Source organism: Heliangelus exortis, chromosome 15 (genome assembly GCF_036169615.1).
Source record: "Heliangelus exortis chromosome 15, bHelExo1.hap1, whole genome shotgun sequence".
NCBI classification, from domain to species: domain Eukaryota; kingdom Metazoa; phylum Chordata; class Aves; order Apodiformes; family Trochilidae; genus Heliangelus; species Heliangelus exortis.
Genome location: NC_092436.1, coordinates 1,618,729 through 1,634,936, shown reverse-complemented (window position 1 = coordinate 1,634,936; position 16,208 = coordinate 1,618,729). Strand labels below are relative to the sequence as shown.

Here is a 16,208-nt window from a genome sequence, read left to right as displayed (position 1 = left end):
CCAAGCTTCCTCGTGTTCTGGTATGATCCAGCCCTAATTGCCTTTAAAAATGGAAAAAGCCATCCAAGTATGTTGGATATTTTTCTCCAGCATCCTTTGGGGTCCCCTCTGTGTGCTGAGAGCAGCAAAAGCTCAGTGATTCTCACCCAGTGTGAGCAGTGGGCCAGGTGCCATTCCTACACCCCGAGCTGACAAACCACAACTGTTAAGCAAAGGTTAAAAGAAACAAAAACCAAAAGCATAAAGACAATATAAGCACTGTGGCTACATTACCTCAAACTAAAAATTAATCACATCAGAACAAAAAAACTTTAATATTCGGTGACAGAAAGCAACTCTGACTTGCAAAGAGGAAGTCTCAACAAGGAATTAAGCTACCACAATGGCCCCATTTAGCCTGAGACTTCCATTTAATCCACTATTTCAAGTATTTCATCTGTCAAATACACCCCCATTAAGAAACTTTCCACGTATCAAACGTAAAATTACAAATGCTGTTAAATGTCATTAGATAGCAAGCAGTTTTGTGCCAAAACCAAAGAGATTCTTCTAGCTACTCTCTCATACAGACCACAGTTTTCATGCCAAGTTTTTCAAGGAAAACAGGGCATCCAAATGCTCGTGTTATGCACTGACATTTTCTGATAGTGATTTTTGCTGAAAATTGCTCAGGATATTCTCAGCCCCTCCCTTGGTCAAGAAGGCTCCTGAAAAAAAAATAACTGGGTTGATGCAAATTTCTCTGTTCCAAATTAGAAAACCATTTTAACTTGAATACAATGCTGAGCACACCACCACCACAGTCCTTTAAGGAAGTCTTCAGTGGTAACCCAATGACTCAGTCTTACAACTCAAACTAAAATCCAAAATGATGTCCAAAAAATCCAAAATGGATCCAAAATCCATTGCTTCTCCCTAAGGCACCACAAACCTAAAGCTGAGGGAAAGGCTGAGCTGGCTACACATGAGAACAACAAGCAGGCAGCTCCACTTGAGCATATTGAACACAAACAGCCCAGATGGAAGATAGGAAATAAAAAACAGCTCCTCACATGCTACCATCTCCCTGCATACAGGCAGCCAGCTTGCTGGCTACTGCCCTGTTGGTTTTCTACAGGAAGCCACTCAATAGATCATTTCACAAGAACATTTAAAAGGTGGATCTAAAAAGAACTGCAATTCACACAAAAAAAAGGTTTCCAAGTCCCCAAAAAGCCTGCAACACCTTTCTTGGGTGCAGCCCATGAACCACCTGAGTGATGTGATGCATCTGTGAGCAGTGGGTGCAACCCTTCCACATCATTCTCCATCTAGTTTGCAGAAGAGGCTGCTTATAAAAAATTAATGACTTTGAAACTGCCACCCAGCCCCTTAGGGTCCATCCAAACAGAGATTAACTCTCTGAATATGCTACATAAAATATTTTCACAGGCATTTTCCAAGGAACTGAGTTAATTTCTACCGTGGCTTACATTTGTCTGCAGTGAAAGGAGGAGGGAGAACCAGATAACTGATGGTTGTGTGGAGAGCACATTAATCATGATCTGAATTCTGCTTCTTGTGCAATCTGCAAAATATCCAGATTTTTTGAAAGGTTCCTCTGCCACAAGCTGAAAGAAACATGGAGAAACAACAGGCAGAGCAGAACATCCTCCCACACCACTGGCTCAGGTCGAGGTTTGAGCAACTCTCTGGTTCAGTCCCAGTTAACAGAGTGGGGAGGTTTCCTGCAGACTGTGCTCAGGATCCATTGCCACACAGTTCCAGGCTTCCTGGTGAAAGTGCTCAGTTGTAAAAACACTGATGTGCTTGGCCTGCAAGTAGGAAACAAGTGTAAAAATAGCCACACATTTTTCTTGAATTATCAAAGACAGCCGGGCACAATTCTGGTGTCTGCTGAGCAAGGGGAGGGTGACACAAACCTGCTGGAACAGGGACACTACTGGGGTCATGGGGCCCATCATCACCCCAGCTTCCAGCAAGGCCTGGGGAGGGAGCAGCTGTACAACTAAGTGCTCATCTTACTCGAGAAAGGTTTAAAGAGAAGTCTTTGAGGCTGGAGAAGAATAGAAGGAGCTGGAAATTATAGTGTAAGCACTGGTAGGGAAAAAAGAGAAGGAAAGAAAACTTCTTTAAAACAGTTGGCAGAATATGTGTGTTCACGTGGCAAAAATTAGCTGCTTTTTCAGCTGTATAAAAGGCAAAAGATGAAGCCTTGAAGAAAGATCACAACCTCACAGGGTAGCTTTCCCCAGCAGCAGCTCAGTATCTTGTTCCAGAGCAGGAAGATGCCTGTCCAGCACAGAGCAGAATGATGCCACATCTCCCAGGGGCAGCAAGAGGGGCTGTACACTACTCCCAGCAGCCAGACTTGAGTAAATACAGGTGCTGCCTTAAAATAAACCCTCCCTAGTTTCAGGTCAATGTGGTTTCATTAGTGAGTCACTCTGAAATGCAGCTAAACAGCTGCACATCACCTCCGAACCAAGGTGATTTCTGTAATCCATATTTTATCTCTAACCTGCTTGTCCAGTCTGCAAAATCTTCAGGAAACCTCCTGGATGTAAGTTTTTCATAGCTACAGCCACTTTCGTTCTGGATGAATTGGGGTTTAAATGCTGTGTGTGTTTTTAGTTTTTCCAAAAATGACATTTTAACTGGAAAAACACAGATTTTCACAGAAGGGCAGGACTTTCAGGAATTATTTCCAAATTTTGTGCACAGCCTATCCAAGTCATTACTCTTTGGAAAGTGCAGACTCTCATTACTTGGTCTCAGAAGCACCAGTGGTCTCTGGAAATTTCTAGGAAGCTTTTTAATGCCCAGAACACTTTGGGGGGAGCTGGTTTGCTAATGCCCATTGAAACCAGCAGCAGCAGATTTTCACCCAGTCCTTGACAGTACCAGGGCTAACAAAAAAAAAAAAAAAAAAAAAAAAACACAAACAAAAACAAAACCGCAGCAGACAGAATCAATATGTAAAAGAAAATATGAGCAAATGTGTGTTTGGCAATTTTCCTCTTGCTTACAAAGGCAAAGGGAAGTGTCCCAGGGGGACAAAGCAGGGTGAGCTTGAGATGCTGAGCCTGGGTTCCAGACAAGCCATGCAAACACCTCTGACATCATTTGTTAACAGAGCCACTTCACTGTTATGTCACTCCCAACCTCTTCCTCCAGCCCCAAAGCCCAGCTGGACAGAGTGTAATTTCCACTTCCAAAAAGCCAGGAGCTCCAGCCAGGAGCATTCCCCTTGTCCCCTGTTCCCTCTGGGTGCAGCCACAGCAAACCCACAGGTTTGGCTCAGGAAGTCCACGTGCTGCAGATGCAGCTGCTTTGATCACAGAAGGAAAAAAAAAAAAAACACTCAATATGGCAGGAGTTCAACAGAGCTGAACCTTCTGCAGAGGTCCTGGCTAAGGGAGGGTTCCCCACACACTGCTGGCTCTGGAGCACATCTGAACTGTGAGGTGGGATCCAACCTGGCCCAGGAAAAATTGGAAATGGAGATGAGAACAGAGAAAAGCCTCCTGCTGAAAAAAGTGTCAGGAAGAAGGGACTTGCATTATCTCTCTGCATTGCACAACACCTCCTGAAAGCTACCAGTGACATTGATTTCTGTACCAAGCACACAGCAAGACTTGTGGATTCCAGCAAGACCCAAATTTTCTCCTGATTCATCGGTTATTAAAGCCAAAATTCTGTCAAGCATTTTTTTAAGTGTCAAAAATAGGAAGCATGGACATAAACACATTAAAAAGCAGTGAGCTGCAACGAGCAGCAGAGAACAATTTTAGCCCTTCAGAGATCAGCCACTGCCTCATTACCATTAACTGATATTCCAAATAAACAGATGCCAGGGGATGCTGTGTCCAAATTTAAGACAAGGCAGCTGAAGGCATGCTGCAAGTCACTCTTAGTTCTTTCAGATCAATAAAAGGTACCATTCCAGCAAATTTACCTGGCAGTTAAAAATAGATTATAAAAGACCCACAGGGTTTTGTAGCATTCAAAAGGGAAAGGATTAGTGGTGGTAAAGAACCTAATGGGTTTGATTCAGGATATTGAAATGCGACTTAACTTCCCACAATTGTGAGATACCCTGTGCTAACTCCAGCCTCTGACAGGATTACATTAAGTAATGATCAAAGAACAAGAAAGTTGCCACTCAAGCAATCTTCACTGACAAACTGCTCTAAAGATAAATGCCTCTACAAGGCTTCAGGACATTTTTACATGATGCAAGTATTAAGATACTGTACATTAAAGTTAATATTATAATAAATCTTCTAAACCTCATCATCCTTTCAGAAGAGGTGTTTGGTTTGCTTTTTTTTGTTGTTTTTTAGAAAAGGTAAATTTGCATCTCTGAGAAAGGGGATTACTACTCAAAGTTTGGTACAGATTAATCTGTTCTATGATGAAACAATGAAAAAAATTCATGTTGCCACAACTGTGGCACTTCATTGAACTAGGAAGCTGTGGCTTCCCCATCCCTGGAAGTGTCTCAGGCCAGGTTGGATGGGGTTGGAGCAACCTGGGCTGGTGGGAGGTGTCCCTGCCCATGCAGGGGGTTGGATATGGATGATCTTTAAGGTCCCTTAAAACCCAAACCACTCAATGACTCTATGCATGCATTGGTTTTTTTTTAAAAACAGTCAGAAAAGTTTGAGTCATGGCTGAACACAGAATGTCACAATTCCTTTTTCCTTTTGTAATGAAGAAATCCAACAGCATTACTTCTTGGGTTGAGAACTAGACACAGAACTAGAAATGACTCTGTGGTTATCTTGGTTGTGATAACATTCTGCTGCACACCCCTGGTTCCTGCCTGGATTCTTATCTGCATTACAAGCAGTAGTATGCACCCTGTGCTTATCTCCAAAAAGATACATTATCTTACTAACAAATCAGGTTTGAAGCAGGTACAACCACTACCAACAGCATTACTTCCTTTTAATTCCTTTAGTTGGAGGAAAAGCTTTCTCCAAGGGATGAAACTCTGGGTTGGGATGTCACTCTGGGGATGACATGAAGGTGCAGAGACAAAAGTGACAAAAATGAAAGTTAACAGAAGCCAGAAATGCCCAGGGATACAGAGATGCCCTGCAGTAAAGGGGATGCTGCCTGCCCCAGGTAGAGAGAGAACCAGCCACATGTGCTCAGGCTTCCAGCATGGCCTTTGCCTTGCATGTGAAACACCAGGACAGAGCCACCTCCTCCAACCCAGGCAGCAGTGTTACTCATTCTGAAAAACAAACTTGAGAAATGTTTTGCCAAACAGACACTTACCCTCAAGACCTTGCTGGGTGGCTGTGCTGGAGAAGAGAAAATCCCAGTGCCAGCAGAACCCTGATACAGCTGCTGAGCACCCCTCCAAGAGCTCAGACTTCTTCACCCCCCTGGTCTAGCACATTTTCTTGTGTATGTATTGCAAGAACAAATTCACATCATTATGCACTTTGAAGACAGAAACAGAAATATAAACCTGTTCAGTTTGAGTGGGAAGAAAGAACACTGTCAGCATATGTTCACAGGATTTCACTGAAAGAAAAGAAAAACAAAAAAATCCCCAACTTTAAATACTTGTTCTGCAGGAGACCAGTGCTCTTGTGAAACAATATTGTTCTATGAACCACAAAAATGTAGCAGAGGAGTCCAAATGGTAACTCCTTCACCAGAAACCAACCAGATGATCCATTTTTAACACAAGATCATCCAAGGGGGAAAAAGAAGAGAAAAATATTGAAGATCCCAACTGAATAATGTCAACTGTTCAGAAGGTATTAAGTTAAATTAAGAGCTAGGGCTCTTTTACTTAAATGAGGCATAAGAGAAATTAAGAGCTTCAAAGTTCATAAAAATCATTTAAAATATTGCTTATATTATCTGCCTACAAACCATTTCCCAGCCAGTCACAAGGGTTTCTACAGAGTAAGTTCCAGCAATAACAAGCAGGGAGTTCCCTGAGAGAAACTGGATGTAAGCTCATATCACAACCCAATGGGTAATGTTTAATAAAAACAAAGTTTAACCTTGATTATAAACACTAATCACAGTATATTTAATGTCCAGAGACTTACATTTAAGGAGTTAATGGAGACTGGGTAGCTTAAAAGCAAACAGAAACACATCTATTTATTGAAAGGAATAACTCTGAGCTAGGATGAAGCAACACTGAATTTCAACTCCTATAGGATCTACATTTTCTGTGGAAAGTAGAAAACTGTGTCTGAGGGATCAGGCACTTAAACAGTGTCTTGTTGAGTACTTTGAGACCAGGAGAGCCCAACTGAGGTCGTGGCAGAGTGGCTGGAAAGCCCCAAGCCCTCCCTGAGCAAGCAGAGCTCACAAAAGGTCCATCAGGCTCCATTCAGCATCTGTCAGAGAGCATTTAGTAACAGGCTGGGGAGTGAAATACAACCCTGCATTTGTTCATTAGCATTATGTCAGAGAGGAAAGCTGCCTGTTGAGTTTGTAAACAGTTTTCCCACTTGGACAGAAAACGTTCTTGCAAGTTCTTTGTCAAATAAAAGTTTCATTCAGAAACCCTCCTCCATAGCCTGCCCATTCTCACATGGTCTGACGTGAAGGGTCACATTATGGAGCTCGTTTTTCAAGACCACTGGGAACCCACAGCCACTTATGAGCAGACTCACATAAGCACAAATTAAACCTAAGCACAGGCCAAACCATACCTCAGAAAAAAAAAAAAATAAATCCTTATTTCACAAGATTGTAGTGGAATATATAAAAATACAGGCACCTGAGTTTTATTTACTTGTCAAGCAGGCAGCTGGTTATCATGTCTTGATTTCTTAGTCATCTGTTGAGTTACAAATTAGTTTTCACTACACCAAGTCGTGTGAGTATGACACCTTCCAATCAGGAGCTTAGATTCTAGCAAGTAAGGTTTGGTATTTCAGTTCAGACTGCTGAAAACCCAACAGCTTGCAGATTTTCTATCAGAGGTGGCTATTTACTCCTCACCACTTGGCACACACTCATCCAGGAAACACCTAAGCAGTGCTAAAAGGACTCTTTTTAGATATTCCTAACTAACTGACACAGAAGCAGGTTTATGAGTATGCTGTTGATTTATCAAGTTTAGATCATTTCCCATCAAATGCAGACCAAAATATATGCATTCAAAAATCTGAGGAAGTCACCAGGTTTTCAGTGTGAAACTCTATGCACGGACACACATGGCAAGATAAAGAAATAAAACATGAATAAAAAGCCTCACAAGGAGAGAATTTGTCAATCACAACCCTGAGAATGTACCACACCAACTCCTTGCACCAATAAATTATAATCCCTGGAATTATTCAGGAAGACACATGATTTGGTTTTTCAGAGACCTCTCCAAACAAGCTGCACAGGTTCAGCATCACCTGTTCCTGAGATTTGCCTCCTCTAAACACTCAAGCCTGAGAATTATTTTCCATGTGCTCATTCAATGTCACAGAAACACCAAAAAGACAGATTTTGTCATACACAAATTGGAATTTAATTCCTAATAAAGCCTTATGCACGACTGTTCAGGGCACGAGGATCCAACATCTCCTTTTGTCAGTAACTAATTCAGATCACTTATGACAAAAATTCAACATGTGACAGTTCTTGAAACGAGATGGCAGAGGACATAAAACTTCAAGAAGCATCTTCTCTTCCTGTCACAGCAGCAAGAGCTCTTCTGCTTACAAGACAAATGCCAAAGTAACCTTTACTAATGCTGTGGAGGGTCTAAAACCACCACCTGTGATCCAACAGCTACCAACATGCAAAAGCCAAGCAGTTTATTCTGAAAAAGAGCAATACTTTTGTTTTTTTAACTATCTGCACACATCAGATATTTTGAAATGTATCAACTAAGAGACTTTCAGAGACATGAAAGGGGGAGAAACTGAGTTTCTTTTCTGCACATGAAGAGTACTCAAGGTTTGTATACTTCAATGTTACAACTGTACTTAAACATTTAACCTCTGTTTCCCAAAGCAAATTGAAGTATCCAGAACAATTCTTTCCAATGAAATAATTTGTCTAGATCACAAGTATAACCTGCTACCAACCAGGAAGTTTGATATGTGGAAAATAATGGTAAAGATAAACTTTCATAAAAGCATTGTGGCCTAGAAACCACAGCTACATGTGTACATGCAGAGATGATATTGTCTGTGATGTTATTTAAGACAAGTAAATGAGTTGCTGTTACACTTTTTGATGCTTGAGTTACCACTAAATCATTTTTAAGTGAGTAAACATAACCTAATAGTGTGAATACCCTATCCAACTGCACTCCTGATTGACCCAATTCCAAACTGCAGCTCAAATTTATTAAGGAAAAAAGAAAACCACCAATTCCTACATCTTACCTAAAGAGATCCAACAAAGTAAAACCAACAAAAAAACCCAAGAATGACCCCTCCTCTGTCTAGCCAACATGTTAAGATTCATTTATCATTCTACAGGTGAAAACCTTTAAACCAAAATCTCTTCCCTAACCAGTGGCTTCATCTTCACTGCCACCCTCACTCCAACGCACCCCGCTGCTCCCCAGGGAGAAATAAAGTTTTTAAAAGTGACAAGCACAGACTCCTTCATCTCACCAGTTTTCCTCCACAAAACCAAAGGGCAGGAAGCTGCAGGAGCAGTAGGATGCCAAGGAGAGCTGCTGAGAGAGAGGAGACTCACCGAGAGGTAACTGCTGGCATCCACGTTGTCCGTGATGGTCTGGCGCTCGCCCCTCTGGTTGATCTTCCGAAACCTCCGTCGGGACTGCCGAAGGGGGACTTCTCTTTGCAAGATGTTTTCCTCATTGTCTTTGGAGTTCTCCACCTGAAACACACGGTCAGGTTCCTGGTTAAACATCCAGTTCTTCCATAGCCCCGAGAGCCGATGGAGCCGTAGGAAGCTCATGAGGAAGGGCCAAGCATAAGTTGAGAGCGCTCGGAGCAAAGGGCTGGGGATGTTTCACAGAACCTCTGCTGCATGGCTCAGAATTACGTTTTATTACAATGAGCCAGAGGCCACAGTTTCCTTCCAGGAAACAGGTTTTTTTTTTTAAAAAAAAAAAAAAAAAAAAGTGCACATATCCTCTAAACAATGTCACTCCCCAGCAGAAACACTTTTGCACCCACACGTATCCTACAACTCAAGTTACAGACAATGCTCGTTTCCAACGTCTCCTCAGCACAGAAGTCACCATTTCTTTGAGTATTTACAAGTTGCTAAAGGCACCAAATTGTATCCTATATGTGATTTATTTTTTATTTTTAAATTATCCGGTATCAGCACAACTAAACAACTTTAAATATTCCAGCTTTTTATAAACAGCTGCTTCATACTGACTTCTAGTTGCTTTCAACATACTGTGAAGAAGTAACTGGAACTTGACTCATATCTTGACATTAAATATTATTTATGATTAACATTAAGGTAAACTTACTGTTTGTAAAGTCAACATGAAACCTTTCTATCTGACTAGTTACAATTCCTTTTTCTATAAAAAGCAGTCCCATCCTTTCCCATTTCCTTTTAATGTTTTGGAAAAGTATTTCCTAGCAGGAAGCAGAACAGACAAGCATGCAAAGAGGCTGCAGCTCCTCTACAATTCTTTTACTCTATAAGTGTTTCTACTGTCCTCAATGTTTCCCTCCTCCCCTCCCCAATTTTTTTTTTTTTTTTTCCCAAATTTCACTTGAAAACCCTAAATGTAAGACTTTAGCCCTGGAACCAAAGAACCATCTCTGTGTCTTACGTTGCCCTCACTTTGCTCACTTGGGTAAACGATCTGAAATTCAAAATTCAAAAGTTAAGAAGGAACAAAAGCCAGAAACTAACAGAAATGAACAAGGAAGTAACTGAAATATCTAAACCATCACAAAAGTGGTATCACACCTACTTCCCACATGGCTTTTTTCAAAGAGCTAAGTCTATCTGAGGAAGGTGCAAGCAGCAAGGGCTTTTTTAAAAAAATTATATTTATACCAACATTGACCACACAGGTTAAGGATTCAATAGTCAGAAAAGAAGAGTGAATGTCACACCACACCACAAAGAAAGCAGAAGACCAGAGTTCCTCTAGTAAGGGACAACCACACTTTTCACTAGAATTTTACTACCTGTCTGCAATGCACAGGACAATTAGCAAAGATATTTAGTAGCAGAGTTGATATTAGCACAATAGACTAAGGATGTTAAAAAAATACAAGGCATGTGGGCAAAGAGATAAAACCAGCAAAAAAAGTCCTTGACAACCATCATTTGGTATCTTCAAAAAAGGTACTAAGACACTGGGTATAGAAATCCTCCCTCACCTAGCACAAAATACGGATTTATTTCTATTTTGGAGCAATATTGCTCTCAAATGACACAAAAAGCTTCCAGAAACAAGAAAGTTGAGTTTTGTACAGATTGTGTCTTAAAGAACTGAAATAATGCTGATTTTTACCTCTTGTATGTGTACTACAGTACATGAGCTCACTATATTATTTACAGTATTACCTTTTTTTTCCTCTGCTTTCAGTCTTACAGGATCAAAGAAACTAAAAAAATGCTGAGCTTCTCCAATACAAGGGCTCTTCCAATGACCCTTATTATGAGGAAGTCCCAAACTAAGTATTTTTAAACTAAAACAACCACTTGGTGAAAGATAAAACTTTTTTCTTCCACAAGTCTGAAAATTAAGCAAACAATATTTTTATTTATGTGTTAGCACAAAGCCAAACCAACCAACCACGGGTGGAAACTCAAACTGGGACCAACTGCTGCTTCCTTCAGCTCATTCACCACTGTTATTTAATTTTCAATATGTACCAAGATGTCTGGGAGAGTATTAATTGGCAAGTCTCTAATCATGGGTGTTTTATTAGCCCTAGAATAAAGCTTCCAGCTTCACCCCCAGCTGCCACATGAGAAGAGGAGGACCACAGGACTCTCCTCCATTTCACTCTGCAGTCCCTGCCAGCAATGAAATATTTTCCACCTCCAAATGTCATGTTGCTCTTCTACAATCTTAGAGTTAGAGCTGAAGAAGAAAAAGAAAGCACCAAGGACCAACAGAAAGGAGTCTTCAGGACACTGAGATAGATAGACTGCAATTCCAGGCCATTTTTTTACATGATTAATGGACCTATTATTAATTCAATAGATTGTTCAGCCTCCAAAAATATGAGCTACAGTGCCCATTCACACTTTATCTGTTATCCTCATTAACTTAAGTTGACCACATTTTATGGCCTTTAAAATGGGTCAGTTCCCAGAGGATTCCTGCTACAAAACTGATTTACATTCTAGAAAGAAAGAGGAAAAAAAATAAGGATCAGACAGCAGGGACAGCAGAGCATGATGGTGTCCTTTAACTACATTAAAGCAGCTAATTTGTTGCTTTAAGATAAATATTCATTATGTATTAAACTTCATTAGCTTATTGCAAATAAAAAAAAAAAAAGAGATAAAATTAAAGAATTAGGATAAATTAATAGGACTAATAAGGGAAATGAAACTCAAGTACACCTTGTGTCAGTGCAGCTCATTTGCAAGCTGCACGCCACCACAAAGTGGTTTTCTCACCCCATTTCAAGTCCTACCCAGAAAACTGACAATTAGTATTACCTTTAGCTGCATTTACCTGTGAAACATGAACATAAAAATAATGAAGAAAATTTTAGTTCTCCATAATTCCTACAGATAAACACAGTGAAGTCTTAAAAAAGGATTTAAAGTGCTTCCAGGTATCTCTCCATTCTCAGTGGGGTTTAACTAAAACTAGAGGTTTAAATTACAGGGGACACTTGTCCAGGTTGTGTATTTGTCTACAGAAACAACAAAATGGCAGCATTAATAATCCTGATGTGGCCACCACTGGCTGCTCCAAAGACTGTGACAACGTGATCCTTGGCAAAACTCAGTTGTAGCTACTCCAACTAGATACACACACACAACTCCCTAGTTGCTTCATGAAATATCTCTAAGATTGGATTATTTTAATAGTGGATTTTGGTTTTTAATAATGGATTTTCTCTCCAGCAGCAGACATGACAGGAAAAGCACCTTTTTGCTTGTGTCTGCTTGGGTTCTTTCTACAAAAAAGGTGATGAGGTCAAACAAGGATGTGGGTATTGCTTAAAAATGTCGTGTTATCATCTATTTTCCCTGGGGAAATAGAGCTCTTCTAAGTTTGCAGATGCACCTGCAGCCTCTGAGTCCCCTGCCAGCCCTGTAAGGAAACTCTCCCACTTCCCAAGCCCTCTCCAGCCTGTTCCCACTGCTGACAGCTCGTGGGGTTCTGTAGGAAGCAGCACTCCAGGTCTGGGAATGCCTGCAGCACCAGTTCCAGAAGCTCAGAGTTGTGCAACTGGTTTGTCAGTGAAATTGCTCCCAAGAGACCAAATTCTTCTCTTTGTTACATCAGCTTGAAGGATTAGAAAGACACAAAAGGTCTAGATGTGATCAGATAAGTGAGTTTTTGTCATTCTCTGCTACAAGATACCAGGAGTGTTGAGGTGCAAGGCTCAGCTCACCCCAGGCAGGGGACAGAGACTCAGCACAGCAAAACCTCCACAGCAGCTGATAACAGGTAAAAATGTGAAAGAGCAGAGTGCCTGGGGCATTCACATGGCACAGCTACACCTATCATCACCCCTGCAGTCCTGTGGCATCCCTCAAGGCATAAATCTCTCCCTGAAACCTCTAGCTTGGAGAAAAGATTGAATAACTGGGAACACACAACTATTTGGCATCAGAGGACTGAAACAGGCTTCTCACACTCTTACCTGCATTTATTTGTCAGCTTAAAACATCTGCTGGAACAAATATCTGCAGCATATTAGTGATGCTGGCAAAGCCCAGACTGACACTGCACAGGAAGAATGGCACAAAGGACAACCAGCACCCTGGGCACAGGACATCTCTGACAGCCACAGCTGTTCCTATACTTTGAGAACCCAATTTCTCATAGAAGCTGAATATTCACATGCTCAGTAAGGAAAAGACATCAGCAAATATTAGTTTTAATGTGACCATATCTATTGCAGGCTGGAGATCTAAGCCTGCTTAACAGGCACGTGGCTTCTCAGAACATTTTGGTTGCAGCTCCATTAGCAGCATCCTGTAAGATCAAAGTTGAAAGAGATCTTCCCAGCCACACCACTGGGATCCAACACTGGGCTGCACTACAGAAAAACAATCCTAATATTCCAGCTGCTGGACATCAGCCTGGGGAGGCCTGATAATCATTAAGCATCCATGAAGTCAACAGCATTGGTAAGTACTTTGAGGAAGCAGAAGGAAAGCTGGACATGGAAAACTTCAGTGACAGCTAAGCTAAAAATCTTACCCTTCAAGCTTAGCTGAGCATCCCTACATCCCTTCTCCTCTTCCCTAAAAAGACTGTGTAAAACTGGGAGCACGAGGGCCCTTCCTACAGCCCCAGCACTGTTGGCATGGCTGATAAAAAGCAATGAAATGAGGGGTGGGGATGTAACTAAAACATTCCAGATAGGAGGCTGCCCTTGCCTGGCTCAGGAATGCTTAACTCAGCCACAACCAGTAGGTTTTGGAAATTCAAGTAAGCATAATTTTAAAAAGAATGACCTAATCATCATCATCATTTATCCATCCAGATTAAATTTACATAGCTATTGCTGTTCTGATAGCAGCTATAGGTATAATTGAAATCAAGGCAATTTTGCTGCAGTTTCATAGAATACTTTACAATAAGCTTCAGCTATAAACCAGAAAGAATTTGCTGAAAGCAGCAATAGATTTGAATACATTTGAAAAATCTCTCTTACCACAATCATTTCTGAAGGCTCCAGGATGATACATTCGCATCCTCGTTTCCCTCCAGACTGTTTGCCAAAACTAGAGTGGGATGGGGAAAAAAGAAAATGAGAAAGAATGAGATGAACAGCCTAGGTTACCTTTTAATAAATAAAAATAACTGGCAATAGTGCATGCTACATTACCCTTCAAAAAGGACAAAAAAAAAAAAAAAACCAAAAAAAAAACCCTGTATTGTGTGAAAAACTCTAACCAAATAGTACCATTACCATAATTTAATTTACTCAGTACCTCTCATCATAGCTTGCTATGTACAGCCTAAATATAAAGAATGGTTTTCTTGTAAAATCATTACTTGCAGATACTCCAAAGTATTCACAATGCATTTCCAGTTCTGATAAGAAAACATCAGTGTTAATTAAGCATTAAACAGGCTTTGTAAAAACAAATGTACATAAATTTCAACCCCCCAGAAGTGCTTCTTTGTACACACAGCCTTTTTAATGAGTTCCTTCAACTCCACATCCCTTCCCCCTTCAATCTCCCAGCACCCAGGGCAGAAACTCTTCTCTAGAACTGAGCCTGAATTTGAGACCTTTGTCTTCATGTTGCTTCTTGTACCATCATGTGAAAGGCTCTGTTTAAGAAATATGAAAATGAACACCACAAATGCAGCAAAATGGGATGGGTGGTGCAACATCAAGACACCAAAAGCATCTTGCTGTACTTTGGCTGATCAACTCCAGAAGGTGACAGGACACCCAAAACCAGAGGTGGTACCATGCAAGCAGACCTGAGGGTGCTGGAACCACCAGTATAAAAAAAAAAAAAAAAAAAAGAGCTGAGCTAGAAACTGCTGGGGGTGAGTGAGGTATTACAGACCAATAACCTCATCAATCAGTGAATTTGTGACTGGAGTAGAAACCTGGAATTAAAAATATCTGGCTTCACATAGTAAGTTTGTCTTCACTACAGACTTGGTAGCTTGAGTTAGGGATGCTTGACCTACCCTGCTCAACCAAGCTCAAGGGAAAGCAATCCCAGACAGAGAAATTAGAAAATAACCCTGTTTGATTAAGAGCATCATGGTTGGGTTAGCAGTTGAGTGTTGGAGTTGCTGTCAACAGCAAGCACATTTTAACATGTATCAGCAGGTGAAATAGCTGAAGCAGCAGTTAACTCAAAGCAGAGACCAATGTGTGAATGAGAAGGAGGATAGGTCAGTTGTGGAAACAAATCCTAAAAATAAGTGGGGCAGCTCCATCTGTTTTCACTGAGGTTCCACTGGGGAAGTAGAGCTGAAGTTTCATGAAACATTTGAATTACAGAGTCACCTCTACAGCAGCTGTCACCTGAAACACCTCCAGCTTTGTAGAAAATGTGGAAACACGTTGTGCTTATTAGAGAGCACACACAAAATTTTATAGGATACCTGCATTTTCAGGAAAGGAACTTAAGCAACTAAACTATGGGGTTATTCAAGCAAAGCTTCAGATTATTCCAACAAAGAAATCATCAGTGTAATGGTTTAGGATAAAGCCTGCAATTTAACAGGAGTTTTCATTTTGCTAATGGTCTACTGGAAAAAAAAAAAAAAAAATATCTTTAAATTACATGATTGCCATGGAATCATAAATGACAACTAACATGTTCTCACATAGCAGGCAAGAGAAGCTCAAGTTTCACAGGGCAAGTTGGCATTTTCACACATCTATAGTAAGCAACTCAGAGCTCAACTTTTCATGCCTCCTTTCCATGTTTTTTCCACATGGCATGTGATCCAGGCATGACAGTCTTGTGTGGCTGCAATGGCCCAACTACTCCCACAGGTACCACCAAGTTAATTCAGTTCAGAAAATACAGAAACATCATTCATGGAAGCTGAATGTGAGCTCTGAGTTGGAGATGCACAGAAATCCAAAGTTATGCTTTCTCAGCAGAACAAAGTGCTAAGTTATCTTTTGCAACTGTAAAAAAAAAAAAAAAAAAGTTACAGTTCTAATTCTATTCTATTCAGCAGAAAACTGAAGACAACTGATACTTTTTTTTTCCAAGCAAAACTCAAAGAAATTACATGCAACTGAAAGATTCAGGTTTTGCAGCTTTGTAAAACAGAAATAATCATTATTGGGTTTATCACAAACTAGATTACTACTATTGCTGTATCCCCAGTAGTTAGGAAAAAGCTACAATTTTCTGCTGCAGGTTATTCAAGCACAGTAATTTTATTGTATAACAACAATTTATCAAACTACTGGAGGCTGAGGGAGGATTTTTTTTTTCTCTTTGTCTTGTTTTACATAAACACACCCATGAAATCCAGCTACTCTCAAGCTCCCCTCTGCTTATGTTGCAACATCTGCTAATTAAGTAATGGCAATAAACAATAATGCCAGGGAAGAGAACACTGCTTGTCACAAAGGTCA

The 16,208-nt window shown here is 40.6% G+C and overlaps 1 protein-coding gene across 6 annotated transcripts in view; it reads right to left on the bottom strand.

Moving 5' to 3' along the window:
* The window catches only part of RAPGEF6 (Rap guanine nucleotide exchange factor 6), a 113,976-nt gene that overhangs the window by 65,480 nt on the left and 32,288 nt on the right, over positions 1-16,208 (bottom strand). For all 6 annotated transcript variants that reach the window (XM_071758314.1, XM_071758317.1, XM_071758310.1 and 3 more), the window contains exons 5-6: positions 13,794-13,863; positions 8,692-8,835 (exon numbers count right to left, since the gene is read on the bottom strand). In XM_071758314.1, the coding sequence (XP_071614415.1) occupies positions 8,692-8,835; positions 13,794-13,863 (214 nt within the window). The remainder of the gene's footprint in view (positions 1-8,691; positions 8,836-13,793; positions 13,864-16,208) is intronic.